At 35.6% G+C, this 16,111-nt stretch overlaps 1 protein-coding gene across 1 annotated transcript in view; it reads left to right on the top strand.

Moving 5' to 3' along the window:
- LOC111050197 (nephrin-like) overlaps positions 1-16,111 on the top strand; it is a 113,273-nt gene that overhangs the window by 59,062 nt on the left and 38,100 nt on the right. The window contains exons 3-4 of the mRNA XM_039425649.1: positions 8,559-8,689; positions 15,299-15,458. Coding sequence (XP_039281583.1) covers positions 8,559-8,689; positions 15,299-15,458 — 291 coding nt within the window. The remainder of the gene's footprint in view (positions 1-8,558; positions 8,690-15,298; positions 15,459-16,111) is intronic.

The raw sequence follows: 16,111 nt of genomic DNA, 5'->3' as shown, positions 1-16,111 counted from the left end.
TGTAATAATTATGACAAACAGTCATCAATCTATCATTTCACATCACAACGTTTTATTTTATTCTCTGTCTTGTTGAACGGTCAAGACAGAGTGGTAAATTATTCTTTTTAGGAAAAGTAGTTACTCTTGAATCATCCAATTAGATTTCTGTAATAAATTATGGCAAACAGTCATCAATTTATCATTTCTCATCACAACGTTTTATTTTATTCTCTGTCATGTTGAACGGTCAAGACTGAGTGGTGAATTCTTTTTAGAAAAAGCAGTTACTCTTAAATCTTCCAATTAGATTTCTGTAATTATGCAAAAATTCATCAATGTATCATTTCTCATCACAAAATTTTATTTTATTCTCTGTCTTGTTGAACGGTCAAGACTGAGTGATAAATTCTTTTTAGAAAGAGTAGTTACTCTTTAATCTTCCAATTGAATTCCTGTAATTATGACAAACATTCTTCAGTCTATCATTTCTCATCACAACGTTTTATTTTATCCTCTGTCATGTTCAACGGTCAAGACTGATTGGTGAATTCTTTTTAGAAAAAGTCGTTGTGCTTTAATCTTCTAATTAGATTCCTGTAATTATGGGAAACATTCATCAATTTATCATTTCTCATCACAACGTTTTATTAATTTTATCCTTTGTCATGTTGAACGGTCAAGACTGAGTGGTGAGCTCTTTTCAGAGAAATTCGTTGTTCTTTAATTCAATTGAATTCCTGTAATTATGGCAAACATTTATCAATTTATCATTTCACATCACAGAATTTCATTTTATTCTCTTTCATATTAAACGGTTAAGACTGAGTCGTAAATTCTTTTCATAAGACGTCGATGTACTTTAATCTTTAATTTTAATTCCTGTAATTATGGCAAACATTCATCAATTTATTATTCCTCATCACAACGTTTCATTTTATCCCCGACATGTTTAACGGTCAAGACTATTTGGTGAATTCTTTTTAGGAAAATTCGTTGTGCTTCGGTTATTCAATGAGATTTCTGTAATCCTAATTTCATTCCATGTCCACCAATCTGTTGTTTAGGATGAACCCTATATTTGATGAATGAATTTGTTACTACTCCATTATTGGTATGTTGTGACAAGTGATTGTGTTCCACAGGTATAAACACTACTCCCTGGGCCTACATGAGTTCGACTTGAAGCTCCATTGTATATTTTGTATTCTTATCAAGATGTTACAAAAAATCAAATAAATTAAAGCTATGAGGTGAGAATGAAAAGATTCATAGGCCTATGTCAATAGACTTTACATCTGAAATGACGATTAGGCTGGATTTGTTTCTCTTGAATAAATCCACTACGTCGAACAGCGTCGTCCAATCACGAGCGAGTACACTTCAGGTGCTACAAGGCCACGCCCACACCCTTGCCGGTTCTTCAAGTTTCTAGAATATTATTTCTCTAATATTCTTGAAGCATTGCCATCTTCTAATTGTAGTAACAGGATTTTTGGATTATGCAATAAAACTGATATAAATTCAATTTTTTTTTTCAAAAAACATATTACACAATTATAATAATGTAACATCTAAAAATAATACAAGAAAAATAGCCTACTATTATATAAAACTTATAGAAATATTCCCAAAACTGCAGTATATCTTATATATGTCCATCTATGTTTAATGAGTAGCCTACAAGTAAAACCTGTGCGTAGACCTAAATAAGAAACATCAGTTGATAAGAAGTTCAATGCGCGTGTTCGTGGCGTATAAGTCTGTACGCAATTCTAATGATTAATAGATAAAGCTACTGTACAGTACGCGTCCCATAGCTTTGCCTCCATGAATTTGAAACTGATGTGGAAAGCGAAAAAGGACCAGTTGTCTGAAGAGTAAAATAATGTTCAGGGCAGACAATAATAGAGATTAGGGTCAAAAATATCGATTTCGAGTTTTCAATGGATTATCATGCAGTAACATTTCCTTTGTTGGTCAGAGTCGATTGAAAAGTCGACTTTTTCTAGGAAATATCGAATAATATCGATTATGACACATGTAATGTTGCAGAAAAGGGACCAGTCATCATTTTATGGAGTTATAACGTTGCCGTGTTTTTATGTTTGAATAGGCATAACTCAGTCATTTTTACTTTCCTTGCCCTATTACCATAGGTAAGGAACGTATTGCTTTCCAAAAAAAATTGAGGTACCCTAATTTCAAGTTTTCTATACGTTTCAAGGTCCCCTGAGTCCAAAAACATGATTTTTGGGTGTTGGTCTGTGTGTGTGTGTGTGTGTGTGTGTGTGTGTGTGTGTGTGTGTGTGTGTGTGTGTGTGTGTGTGTGTGTGTGTGTGTGTGTGTGTGTGTGTTGTGTGTGTGTGTGTGTGTGTGTGTGTGTGTGTGTGTGTGTGTGTATGTGTGTATGTCTGTGAACACGATAACTCCATTCCTAATTAACCGATTGACTTGAAATTTTAAACTTAAGGTCCTTATACCATAAGGATCCGACAATAAGAAATACAATAAAATTCAATTCAAGATGGCGGGAAAAATGGCGGATAATTACTGAAAAACCATGCTTTTCACGTTTTTGTCGAAAAGGGCTCTAACGATTTTCTGAAATGACGATTAGGCTGGATTTGTTTCTCTTGAATAAATCCACTACGTCGAACAGCGTCGTCCAATCACGAGCGAGTACACTTCAGGTGCTACAAGGCCACGCCCACACCCTTGCCGGTTCTTCAAGTTTCTAGAATATTATTTCTCTAATATTCTTGAAGCATTGCCATCTTCTAATTGTAGTAACAGGATTTTTGGATTATGCAATAAAACTGATATAAATTCAATTTTTTTTTTCAAAAAACATATTACCATGTTTTCACGATTTTCTCAAAAATTACTTGACCGATTTTTTTCAAATTCATACCCTGTATAGTTATTCATCAGCTCTATCAACTGGCATGAGTCTTTTTCCTGGGAAACCAATGGGGGTCCACCCCATCCTTGAGAAATAGACTTTGTAACCTCCTTCTCGTGCATGAGGTAGGTAGGTAGAGCAGTTTATAAAAAGAACACAGTCATAGTCGAGATATTTCATCTGTAGAACAGCTGTTTTGACGACTTTTGAAAAAATCATCGAATTTCACAATTTACACAAAGGAAAAAGTACTCAATTATAACAATTATATATACACATATAAAGTAGTCTGATCGTAGTTGCAAATATTTTGCCGCCAATCGTCATTATGTTATTCCCCTAAATTATTCTCGTCTAAGAATGAGGCTTACAGTTCAATGAGCAAGGAAAGTTGTGTGAGTGTACCACACCAGATTTTTCAAGATATCAATCTGATTTTTTTTTTTTAATTGTTCTTCATAGTTTCCTTTATTGAGGAAAAATAATATCTCAAATTTGATTTATTGAGACAACTGGTCCCTATTTGCTTTCCACATCACTATATAGACAAGATATGGTTCACTGGGTGATATTCCTACTTTTAAAAAAACATGTGCTCCAGAGTACCTAGATCCCTAGAAGGAGGAAACTCCTTACAGATGTTCGACGTTTTTGAACGGGTAGTATTGTATTCTAGTTGCTTTCCGCCGATTGGCAAAGCTACAGGACCCAGACTGTTGCTTTCTACCTAAGCAACCTACTAAAAATTCATCTCAAATCAATATTACGCCATCTTCACTCCACCGCAAACTCATTGGAGAAGATGGCCCAACCGTTTCAGGTCATTAATCAAAGTTTTTCCTTTGTTCATAAGCAAGGCTTTTCCGGAAACCCATCTCGCCCCTGAAAAGGAAAAATCTAATTTATAAGGCCGGCGCCCAGTCTTTGAAGCGAGTCTCAAAGGCGTGAAAGTTTTTCGCAAATGTCATTAGCGGGTGGTATTTTTCTTTGCAGAAGAGCTCAAACCAATTGGCGGCGATAAAGCAGGTGAGAGAGATAGGGAAAGAGAGAGAGAAAGGGTTGCAAGTATGAGAGCGGCTTAGGAAACGAAGAATATAAGATGAAAGAGATGAGGTGAAGAGAAAGACTAGTGAAAAATTCGTTCAGCTCTGAAGCTGCAGTTTATTTAAGCAGAAGGCTGACAAGTATTATTTTAGAATTTCATTCCCCCTGCAAGAAAAAGGAGTTGCAATCAAGAGTTTTATTCGCGAAATTATGTTAATATAAATTGTCTACTCTATATCCTGATGACGCGAGTACTAAAAGCTCCATTACGTTGGTACTAGGAGGAAAATTGAGGAGGGAATTTGCAATGAAAATTGTTCTGTGTGGGAAAATTGAGGAGAGAATTTTCTATGACGATTATTCTGTGTGGGAAAATTGAGGAGGGAATTATCTATGATGATTACTCTGTGTGGGAAAATTGAGGAGGGAATTTTCTATGACGATTATTCTGTGTGGGAAAATTGAGGAGGGAATTTTCTATGACGATTATTCTGTGTGGGAAAATTGAGGAGGGAATTTTCTATGACGATTATTCTGTGTGGGAAAATTGAGAAGGGAATTTTCTATGACGATTACTCTGTTTGGGAAAATTGGATTTGAAGAGTTTAATAATTGTAGAATATGAATAGCTCATGGAATATACAGGGTGGGTGAAAAGTCCGAGAACGGCTTAATATCTCATACACAAAGGTAATTTAACGGTGGGTGTGATTGGGGATCCTACTCAATTCGAAAATACTACTTTACTATGGCTTCAAAAATCTTGTGCCCCATCTTGGATCTGCCATATTGAATGCAACTTTATTTTTTAAATAGAAAGGTGGTCATGCGATACATGATTTCGATAAGGAATTTCAAGGAAAAATGAATGGCGAAAACCGCATATCGATATCTCATCCGTAGAACAGCTGTTTTGACGACTTTTGAAAAAATCATCGAATTTCACAATTTACACAAAGGAAAAAGTACTCATTTATAACAATTATATATACACATATAAAGTAGTCTGATCGTAGTTGCAAATATTTTGCCGCCAATCGTCATTATGTTATTCCCCTAAATTATTCTCGTCTAAGAATGAGGCTTACAGTTCAATGAGCAAGGAAAGTTGTGTGAGTGTACCACACCAGATTTTTCAAGATATCAATCTGATTTTTTTTTTTTTAATTGTTCTTCATAGTTTCCTTTATTGAGGAAAAATAATATCTCAAATTTGATTTATTGAGACAACTGGTCCCTATTTGCTTTCCACATCACTATATAGACAAGATATGGTTCACTGGGTGATATTCCTACTTTTAAAAAAACATGTGCTCCAGAGTACCTAGAAGGAGGAAACTCCTTACAGATGTTCGACGTTTTTGAACGGGTAGTATTGTATTCTAGTTGCTTTCCGCTGATTGGCAAAGCAACAGGACCCGGACTGTAGCTTTCTACCTAAGCAACCTCCGAAAAATTCATCTCAAATCAATATTTCGCCATCTTCACTCCACCGCAAACTCATTGGAGAAGATGGCCCAACCGTTTCAGGTCATTAATCAAAGTTTTTCCTTTGTTCATAAGCAAGGCTTTTCCGGAAACCCATCTCGCCCCTGAAAAGGAAAAATCTAATTTATAAGGCCGGCGCCCAGTCTTTGAAGCGAGTCTCAAAGGCGTGAAAGTTTTTCGCAAATGTCATTAGCGGGTGGTATTTTTCTTTGCAGAAGAGCTCAAACCAATTGGCGGCGATAAAGCAGGTGAGAAAGAGGGGTGGAGAGGGAGAGAGAGAAAGGGTTGCGAGTATGAGAGCGGCTCAGGAAACGAAGAATATGAGATGAAAGAGATGAGGTGAAGAGAAAGACTAGTGAAAAATTCGTTCAGCTCTGAAGCTGCAGTTTATTTAAGCAGAAGGCTGACAAGTATTATTTTAGAATTTCATTCCCCCTGCAAGAAAAAGGAGTTGCAATCAAGAGTTTTATTCGCGAAATTATGTTGATATAAATTGTCTACTCTATATCCTGATGACGCGAGTACTAAAAGCTCCATTACGTTGGTACTAGAAGGAAAATTGAAGAGAGAATTTTCTATGACGATTATTCTGAGCGGGAAACTAGAATTGAAACAACTCTATGTTTGTAAAATATGGAAAAACTCGAGGAATATATATATATTTGAAGAATATATTCGAGTACTAATAGATTCTATCTCGTTGGTTCTGGAAGGAGAATTGGAGGGGGAAATGTTCTATGAAGAAACATCTCCCTCCCTAATCAACCTCCTAAAACTCTATTGATAACAAATTGAGAATACACTTTTTACTTTCCTTGCCCTATTACCACAGGTAAGGAAAGTATGTGGTTTTTGGGTATTAGTCTGTATGTGTGTGTGTGTGTGTGTTTGTGTGTGTGTGTGTGTGTGTGTGTGTGTGTGGTGTGTGTGTGTGTGTGTGTGTGTGTGTGTGTGTGTGTGTGTGTGTGTGTGTGTGGTGTGTGTGTGTGTGTATGAGTGTATGTGCGTCTGTGTACACGATATCTCATCTCCCAGTTAACGGAATGACTTGAAATTTGGAACGTGAGGTCCTTACAATATAAGGATCCGACACGAACAATTTCGATCAAACGCGATTCAAGATGGCGGCTAAAATGCCGAAAATGTTGTCAAAAACAGGGTTTTTCGCAATTTTCTCAAAAACAACTCCAACGATTTTGATTTGAAAGTTATACCTGAAATAGTCATCGATAAGCTCTATCAACTGCCACAAGTCTCATATCTGTAAAAATTTCAGGAGCTCTGCCCCATCTATGCAAAGTTTGATTTTAGATTCTCAATTATCGGGCTTCAGATACAATTTAAACAAAAAAATTTGAGTGGAATAGATTGAGCATGAGAATCTCTTAAATTAATGTTCAGCAATATTTTCACCTATAATTAAAAATAAGCTCGAAATTCGAGAAAATGTGATTATCCAATTGCAAACTGTTGGCAACTGTTGATTCTATTGAATGATTCACTATGAAGAGATAGCAGACATCGTGTGTCTCCAGCGTTATTACCCTGTCACCAGCTGGCTCAGATCTTACAATTAGTAGACTTGAGATGCGCGGGAACACTAGCGTCAGGTGATCAATTTTCATAACGGCAAGAAAAGTTGTGTGAGTGCGCCACACCAGATTTTTTACTTTCCTTGCCCTATTACCATAGGTAAGGAAAGTATTGCTTTCCAAAAAAATTAGGGTACCCTAATTTCAAGTTTACTATACGTTTCAAAGCCCCCTGAGTCCAAAACATGATTTTTGGGTGTTGGTCTGTGTGTGTGTATGTCTGTGAACACGATAACTCCATTCCTAATCACCGATTGACTTGAAATTTCAAACTCAAGGTTCTTATACCTTGAGGATCCGACAATAACAAATTCAATAAATTCAATTCAACATGGCGGAAAAAAGGCTGATAATTACTAAAAAAACATGTTTTTCACGTTTTTCTCGAAAACGGCTCTAACGATTTTCTTCAAATTCATACCATGAATAGCTATTTATAAGCCCTATCAACTGGCATGAGTCTCATTTCTGGGAAAATTCCAGGTGCTCAATAATATTCTTGAGAAAAATGGAGGATAATAACTAAAAAACCATGTTTTTCACGGTTTTCTCGAAAACGGCTCCAATGATTTTATTCAAATTTATACCATGGATAGCTAGCTATTCATAAGCCCTTTCAACTGGCATGAGTCTCATTTCTGGGAAAATTCCATGTGCTCCATAATATTCTTGAAAAAAATGGCGGATAATGACTAAAAAACTATGTTTTTCACGGTTTTCTCGAAAACGGCTCTAACGATTTTCTTCAAATTTATACCATGGATAGCTAGCTATTCATAAGCCCTTTCAACTGGCATGAGTCTCATTTCTAGGAAAATAGCAGGAGCTCCGTAATATTCTTGAGAAAAATGACAGTTACTAAAAAACCATGTTTTTCACGATTTTCTCAAAAACGGCTCTAACGATTTTTTTCAAATTCATATCCTGTATAGTTCATCAGCTCTACCAACTGGCATGAGTCTTTTGCCTGGGAAACTAATGGGGGTCCACCCCATCCCTGAGAAATGGACTTTGTAACCTCCTTCTCGTGCATGAGGTAGGTAGGTAGAGCAGTTCATAAAAAGAACACAGTCATAGTCAAGATATTTCATCTGTAGAACAGCTGTTTTGACGACTTTCAAAAAAATCATCGAATTTCACAATTGACACAAAGGAAATAGTACTCTGAAAACAATTATATATACACATATACAGTAGTCTGATCGTAGTTTCAAATATGTTGCCGCCAATCATCATTTTGTTATTCCCCTAAATTATTCTCGTTTGAGAATGAGGCTTGCAGTTCAATGAGCAAGGAAAGTTGTGTGAGTGTACCACACCAGATTTTTCATGTATTTTACACGACGTGCAGTCAATATTTCAAGTAAATGAGCAAATGTCTGCCTCTCGGAAGTACTCCAGTCAGTAAGTTAATAAATTCGCTTATTTGCTTGAAATAATTGACCGCAGTTCGGAATTGATCGAGAAATGGATTCTCATCTCATTGAGAATCTTGATCAAATTGAGATGTAACAGATAATAATATTGTGTAATTTTTTGTTTTTTTACAGATTTGCCAATTGTTTCCCTGGATCTCGGGACCAGTTTGAACGCTAGCAGCATCCGAGAAGGCATGGATGTTTACTTTGAGTGCACTATTCGAGCCAACCCTTGGGTTCGTAAGGTCTCATGGATACACAATGTGAGTTTTACAAACAATTATTGAAAATACAGTTTTTTTTTGTTACATCCACATTTAGGGCCGGTTTCCGAGTTCGGGATTCAGCTAAGTTCTAGACTTTAAACAGCTGGAGTCAGAAAATTGGCTTTCCAAAACGCAGTTATGATATAGTATATTTCGCACCTAGGGCCGAAAATGAGACTTTTCCGGCTTGAAATCGGTTTTCAAGTCCGAGGCCGTAGGCCGAAAAGCCGGAAAAACATTTTTGTCCGTGGTGTGAACATTATTTTTCGCCACACAGAAAAATAAACAATACACAGGGTGTCCCACCAAGGTTGTAACAGCCGTTGACCATAGATTCTACTTGACATTTCTGACCAAAAATGCTCAGTAAACTTTTTTCCTATCGACCTTAGTTTTCGGGATATATAATTTTTTCGATATTTTCAGAATATGCCTACTTCCTGTCATTAAATACTCAATAACTCGAAAACTACTGGTCGAATTTAAATTTCAAGGGTATTGTTGAAAAGAGAAAAAAAATTCAAACAAGATTAATGTAATTTTATCTGTTGTTAGATATTTTGTAGTTTTTTATTAGGGCTTAAACTTGGAAAAAAGCTATTCTTCAAATTCAAATTGTGATTGTCAGAAAATGTCGAGTAGAATCTATGGTTAATGGCTGTTACAACCTTGGTGGGACACCTGTATATATGAGAATAATTGTTTATTGAGCACTTCCGAAAGCAAAAGTGGAAGGTCATAGCTGTAGCAAATCTGAGGTAATCTAAATATCAGGAAATCGTCCAAGTATTTTTATTTTTTATTCTGATTTGTCTAAATAACCTAAAAGATTAGGTTCAATTATGTGGGAGGTTGAGTTTATAATTTTTTATTCTGTCAAATGACAATAAGATGATATTATTATAAATGTTTTAATTATTGAATAATAAACTCTAATAATGAAAAGCTTTTTGATCAGCTGTTTTAGCACACTTGAAATTTAGCGGCCGGAAAGGGTACTCTTTCCGGCCTTAGCCGGAAAGAAACCTGTTCTGATGTCAGACGAGAGTCGTCTGCAAACAATGTCTTTCAGATCTACGTAGGGACTGGAAAACAGCTGCTTTCTGTGCAGTGTGGCGAAAATCTTTATTTTCTCATTTCTATAATATTGGAAACGTTTGTCCTTGACAAAATGAAACATTCCCAAATAATTTAAAATAGCTGAAACTTCACACTATTTTCTCTGTATTTTATTTTGTGTTCAACTTTTTAGTTTTTCGAAATTCAATTTTAACGTGGACTGCGACTACGCCCCGTTTCGGAAAATTCCAATTCTCTGATTCCAGCTGTTTAAAGTCTAGAACTTAGCTAAATCATGAGCTTGGAAACCGGCTCCAAGTCAATATCATTGTACAAAGGTGTTCTGAATTGGATGTGCATCTCATTTTGTTTTCATGGAATGCTCTTTGCTGGAATTATTGCATTTCCGCTTCACGTATGCTCTTTGAAACGACCTATGAATATTTCAATTTTTTGAAACATCTCTGTCAACTCGCTGTGTCGTTCATTGTTCATCATCGTTGTTCATTGTCGTTGTCCTTTGTTGTTTCCGCTTGATATTTCTGTATTTGAGTGGAATTTAATGTTATAAAGTGATGGAAGAATTGAATTTCGAAATTATATATACATCTATTATTTCCTCTGCAACTCTGTCCTATATGACATCCAAACCCATTCAATTTTATTGAAATATTATTTTGTGAGTTGAAAATCTGGTCGCGGATTTAATTATTGAATGTAATTGATAAAGCGAGAAGATCTCCAATGTACAAAGATGAAACGTGTGTTTTATCACGTTTCATGAAGGCAATATTATGGTTTTTAGCTCCATGCTATACAAACAAGAGTGAGTCGACTTTTGGTATGTGAACCAAGTTCCTTTTTTTTCACAAAAATAGATTTTGGATTTTTCTTTCGTTGCCCGTATTCTTTAAAACGTTTGTGAAGTATAGTTGTTGAGTTTAATCCTACTTTTTTATGCTTTAGTACTCAAGAGCGAAGCTCGGTCCCCAATATTAACATATGAAGTAATAAGCACCGTTTCGAGGAATTTATTTTCATTCAGCGCATTTCTTGAAACTCTACATTTGTAGCATTATAATAATACATTTGAGGTATGATACACACATATATATTTGTATTACACTACAATGATACATATTGAAGAGAGAAGTGGAAAGCCTTATTTTAAAGCTGTGAGAGATTTCGGCATTAGAACAGAACAGCAGCGAGATGCAAAATGCCGGTTTCATTTTCGGAATTTATGGATGGTATATTCCATTTATTCCATGAAATACTCCCACGCACTTCCGGAGTGATTTCGTTCTCTGATGACGGTATTAATATTCATGATTCAATTGTGGATTATTGTGCCGGTACAGTTTAGGCTTCACTGTTGTGAGGTCCACGTTATAATGACAGTATTTGATCAACATTGGTGCTGTTATCCTTATCTGTCATTCGAAAAATCAGATAGCTTCATCCTTTTGTAATGGTCTTCTTTGATTTGGTTCACGTGAAATTAATCAGGATTGAAATTTAACCGGCTGTTGTACAACCGGGCCTTTGTGAGGGAAATTTTCTCATTCCTCTGGGAATTTAAAATTCTCAGTTTCGGTTGTTTTTTATTGAAAATGGACTAAATTTTAGAAAAGTGAAACCATATAACCCTATTTTGGACTTTTAAAATGTTATCTAAATTTGGGAGATGAATAGTACAAGGAATATCCTTAGTTTTTCTCTCCCATTCAGTGCTACTTTGTAAAAATTATAAATAAATAATTAATCTCAATTCACTTTGATTAGATAGAACATTTCTGTATAAACTATGAATGTCATTATAGTTTCTTCTTTCGTAATAATTTTTTTTATGCTTTTGCACTCAAGAGCGAAGCTCGGTCCCCAATATTAACATATGAAGTAATAAGCACCGTTTCGAGGAATTTATTTTTCCTACAGTTACGTTGAAAAGTGGCCATTGCTGCACTGATTACAGAACGCAAAGAATCACTTTTCCGCTCTAGTGCGGGAAAAATTTTTCTGCACTCCAGATTTGCAACATGGCAACACAAAATACTTAGTAGGTTATATGGAGCAACAGTGCAGCAAAATCAAAATGAAGTTGGTAACAGTGACTGCTGTGGCTGCTATAGTGAGCAGAGGTGCAACGAAGCACAACGCGCTAATTATTATTCATTATATATTATAACCAAGGACAACGAGGACTTTAGGATTTTAGGATTAAGGTTTTTATCAATAATAAAATTACACAGAAAAACATTTGATGCATTTCAGGCAATTTTACCCATAATTACCCACTTTTCATATTCAATGGTAACTGTAGGAAAAACTTAATTTGAAATACGTGCGCAAAGTTCCTCTGCTGCACTCAACAAACCATTCCGCCCTCGCCGACGGCTCGGGCGTAAACGTTTCTTTCGGTGCAGCAAACTGTCACTTTGAGCACTAGTTGCACAAATAACTATTCATTCAGCGCATTTCTTGAAACTCTACATTTGTAGCATGATACAAATACATTATTTGAGGTATAATACACACATATATATATTTCTTTTACACTACAATGATACATATTGAAGAGAGAAGTGGAAAGCCTTATTTTAAAGCTGTGAGAGATTTCGGCATTAGCACAGCACAACAGCGTGATGCAAAATGCCGGTTTCATTTTCGGAATTTATGGATGGAATATTCCATTTATTCCATGGAATACTCCCACGCACTTCCGGAGTGATTTCGGTCTCTGATGACGGTATTAATATTCATGATTCAATTGTGGATTATTGTGCCGGTACAGTTTAGGCTTCACTGTTGTGAGGTCCACGTTATAATGGCAGTATTTGATCAACATTGGTGCTGTTATCCTTGTCTGTCATTCGAAAAATCAGATAGCTTCATCCTTTTGTAGCTCCGCAAAGTTTCCTGGTCGTTTTCCAACAATGTAGAAATGTGATTAATTAACAAAATATTTGATATCAATTATGAAAATCTATTATGATTCATGGAAAAATATATATCTTTTTTTTAATAAAATACAGTGTAATAATTTTAAACACGAATGAGCCGTTAATAATACATCAGACATATCGGTGTCGGTTATCCTCTATAGACGGCAGTAGCAAGGCAGGGAATCGGTAACGCTGTTCTTCTATCTCTCTCTCCACTGCCATTATAACGTGAACCTCTCTATACACAGCTACTCTGCTACGATGCGTTTTTCAACTTATGAATATAATAATTAATATTTAATGTTTGCATCAATATTTAATCCTGCGAGCTTTCAGGAATAATGTCAGGTTTTTCAATGTTTTGGCGTTTCAGAGTCGGGTTGGTGGAATGAACTTTATTTACATGAAATATTGTTTTCTCGTGCGTTTTTCAAATTTTGAGTGTAACAAACAATTGACATTTTATGTAAGCAACGATCTACAACAGAAGCAATGACGAGCTTCAAGGAATAATGTCAGATACCTTAGCCCTTAGACTACCAACGGGACAGTATGTCCCAGCAGAAATGACCAACATCAGACTACAACTGGGACAATATGTCCCAATAGAAGTTCATCGAATACCAGTGGGTGAATAGATCATCTAAACTACACAGTAATGAATCCCAGCGGTAGTCTATGGTACATTCTGTAAAATACATCAGCTGTTTAGAACTATCTGATCGCCATATATTATTGTGAATTGAGGTTATATTGTGGTTATATGCTTTCATGCATGCATGTGTCAGATGCTGGTTTTGTGCTGAATGAAGCTGTTCTAATGTGATTTGCAGTAGCCTATCATTTTGAGTGGAAAATGAGTAAATAACTTCATAAAATGTCAATAATATAACATGTGAAATTGAAATTGCAAAGCTATTTACTAAATTTTATCGTGTTTTTGTATTGGGACATATTATCCCAATGGTAAAATTGATTATTTGGTATTTGACGGGACAAGCTTCATAGACCCTATTTGGTAGTCTAAGGGTTAGAATAGCAACCAACGGTAGGACATGCATGATACACATGTCGTCATACACTTTTGTGTCATCACAGCAAAAGGCTTCGAGCGAAATTTTTCGAGGTTAGGTTTATTTATTGTTATTGTCTCTCGTTGATGACAAAACATGCATGTCCTACCGTTAGTTGCCAGCCTTGACTTTACTCACAAAGAAATATTTTTCTACCTCATTATACCAGCATGGCGGTGCACCATCTTTCTGAGAGATTAAGCTCTCCGGTTCACAGAACTACTAGTTATATGATTATGTATTCTCACAGAAACAGTAAGATACAGATATCATAAGCACAGATGATGTAGAAAGTTCGGTTCGTGGCGCATAAGTCTGTACGCAACTTTATTAATCCAGTATCTTGTGAGATAAATCACATCATCTCAATCTTATAATATGTGTGTGTTGAAATACAATTGAATATATCAAATAGAAACCCCTTCATTTTAGTAAAAAACAACTAGCTTCAACTCTTCAAGAGTCATTTTCAAGTGTTAATGAATAATATATTTTCATTTGAAATATTCTTTTGTGTTTCAATTCTTTCAGTAGCCCTAAAATTGAAGAACTACAAGACTCAACCCATTTGGGACTATTTGTTATCTAAATTTGGGAGAGGAATAACACAAGGTTACCTTATTTTTCCTCCCCCTATCATTTTGATAATGGACTTATTGTATAAATGGATGAATAAAAATAAGTGTAAATATGTGTGGTGCGAGATGAATCCTGCATCTATAGTGAGGTCCACGTTATAATGGAGAAATGGAGCAATGGAGAAAGATAGGAGAACAACGTTACAGATTCTCAGTCTTGTCAATGCCTACTATAGACGGTAGCTGATACAGGTTTATTGATGCAATATTAACTGTTCATTCTCGTTTAAAATAATCAATTATATTTTATTAAGCAAGAAATTATATTTTTCAATAATTTCATAATAAGGATGAAACATTTGAACATATTAACAACACATATTTCAATTTGCTCCCTTCTCCAAGAGTTTTTCAAAAGTCCAGATAGATTTACTATTCTAGATTACTAGATCTTAGTAATATTACTAGATCTATTCAGGAACAAATTCAATTCTTGACTAATAGTGCTCAATTGTTTATTTTGTTAATCAATAAATCATTCTTCATTGTTAAAAGTAGATCTGGCAACAGAGCTAGGCGAGAAAGAGATAGCGCTATCCGCTTTGTTGAATGATAGGCAAGGATAGCAATACCATTGCTAATCAAACACTGCCATTATAACGTGGACCAGACTATAGTTTTGTATATGTAAAACCGTTTAAAAAGGGTACTGATTATTTCTATACGGATATAAGGATCATTTCTATTCTATAAGGATAGCAATACCATTGCTAATCAAACACTGCCATTATAACGTGGACCTCTCACTATATAATATTAAGATGTATATGAGTTTATTGATTGTTTTGCAGGGGAAAATAGGAAACAATACTACAACAGGCAAAAATATGTGTGTATTAGATGAATCCTGTATCTTGTGTGATTTTTGAGAATTTATTGATTGTTTTGCAGGGAAAAGAAGTGGAAAACAACGCGGCAGCTGGTAGAATAGTGAGCAATCAAACGCTGGTCCTGCAGTCCGTGTCAAGACGTGCCACAGGGCTCTACTCATGCGTGGCTTCCAACTCCATCGGACAGGTTGAGAGCAAGCCTTTCGATCTTGATGTTAAATGTGAGTTTTGAATCAAATCTGTAAATAATTTTCGAGAAAAAATATTCAAGAAAATATGCATACATTCATAGAAAATGGAAAAGATGTGAAGCAATGTCAAGAAAATAGAAAATAGTTGGATACAGCCAATAGCCTATCATAATGATAAGTTTTTCGGACTGTTCCGGGACGCACCAACCAAGCTCCCCGTCAGCCGAGCTCTTTTTAAAACCACTTTCGAGGGGGTGAGCACTTTTTCATAAGGGGGAGAGCAGAGTCTCGCCGTCATGATAAGTAGGACGTCATGGATACATATATCGATATACATAGCTTAGAATCGATAGTTGCTTATTAGAATCGATAGTTTAGTCACAGAAGACAGAATACAATGTATTTACAAAATACTGTATGTACTCCGTGGTTTAGTAGCCTAGTTGGCAGAGCGACTGTTATGAATTTCTGATATTAAAATTGAAGAGCTTAAAATCATGTTCATTTAAAGTAGCTTATCTTTTATTTCTAGTAAAGTCACTACCGTAGCGATCTTTTAGTCTTGTACAAGACTGACAGATCATTTAAAAGAACAAGATTTGAAGCTTTTAATCTTTGCTCTTTTAAAGTAACTTACTAGTTAAGGCCCGGTTGCACAACAGCCGGTTACATTTGAATCGTGA

Source organism: Nilaparvata lugens, chromosome 4 (assembly GCF_014356525.2).
Source record: "Nilaparvata lugens isolate BPH chromosome 4, ASM1435652v1, whole genome shotgun sequence".
Classification (NCBI taxonomy): Eukaryota; Metazoa; Arthropoda; class Insecta; order Hemiptera; family Delphacidae; genus Nilaparvata; species Nilaparvata lugens.
The sequence above is the reverse complement of the archived record's forward strand: the minus strand, read 5'-3'. Positions and strand labels throughout refer to the sequence as shown.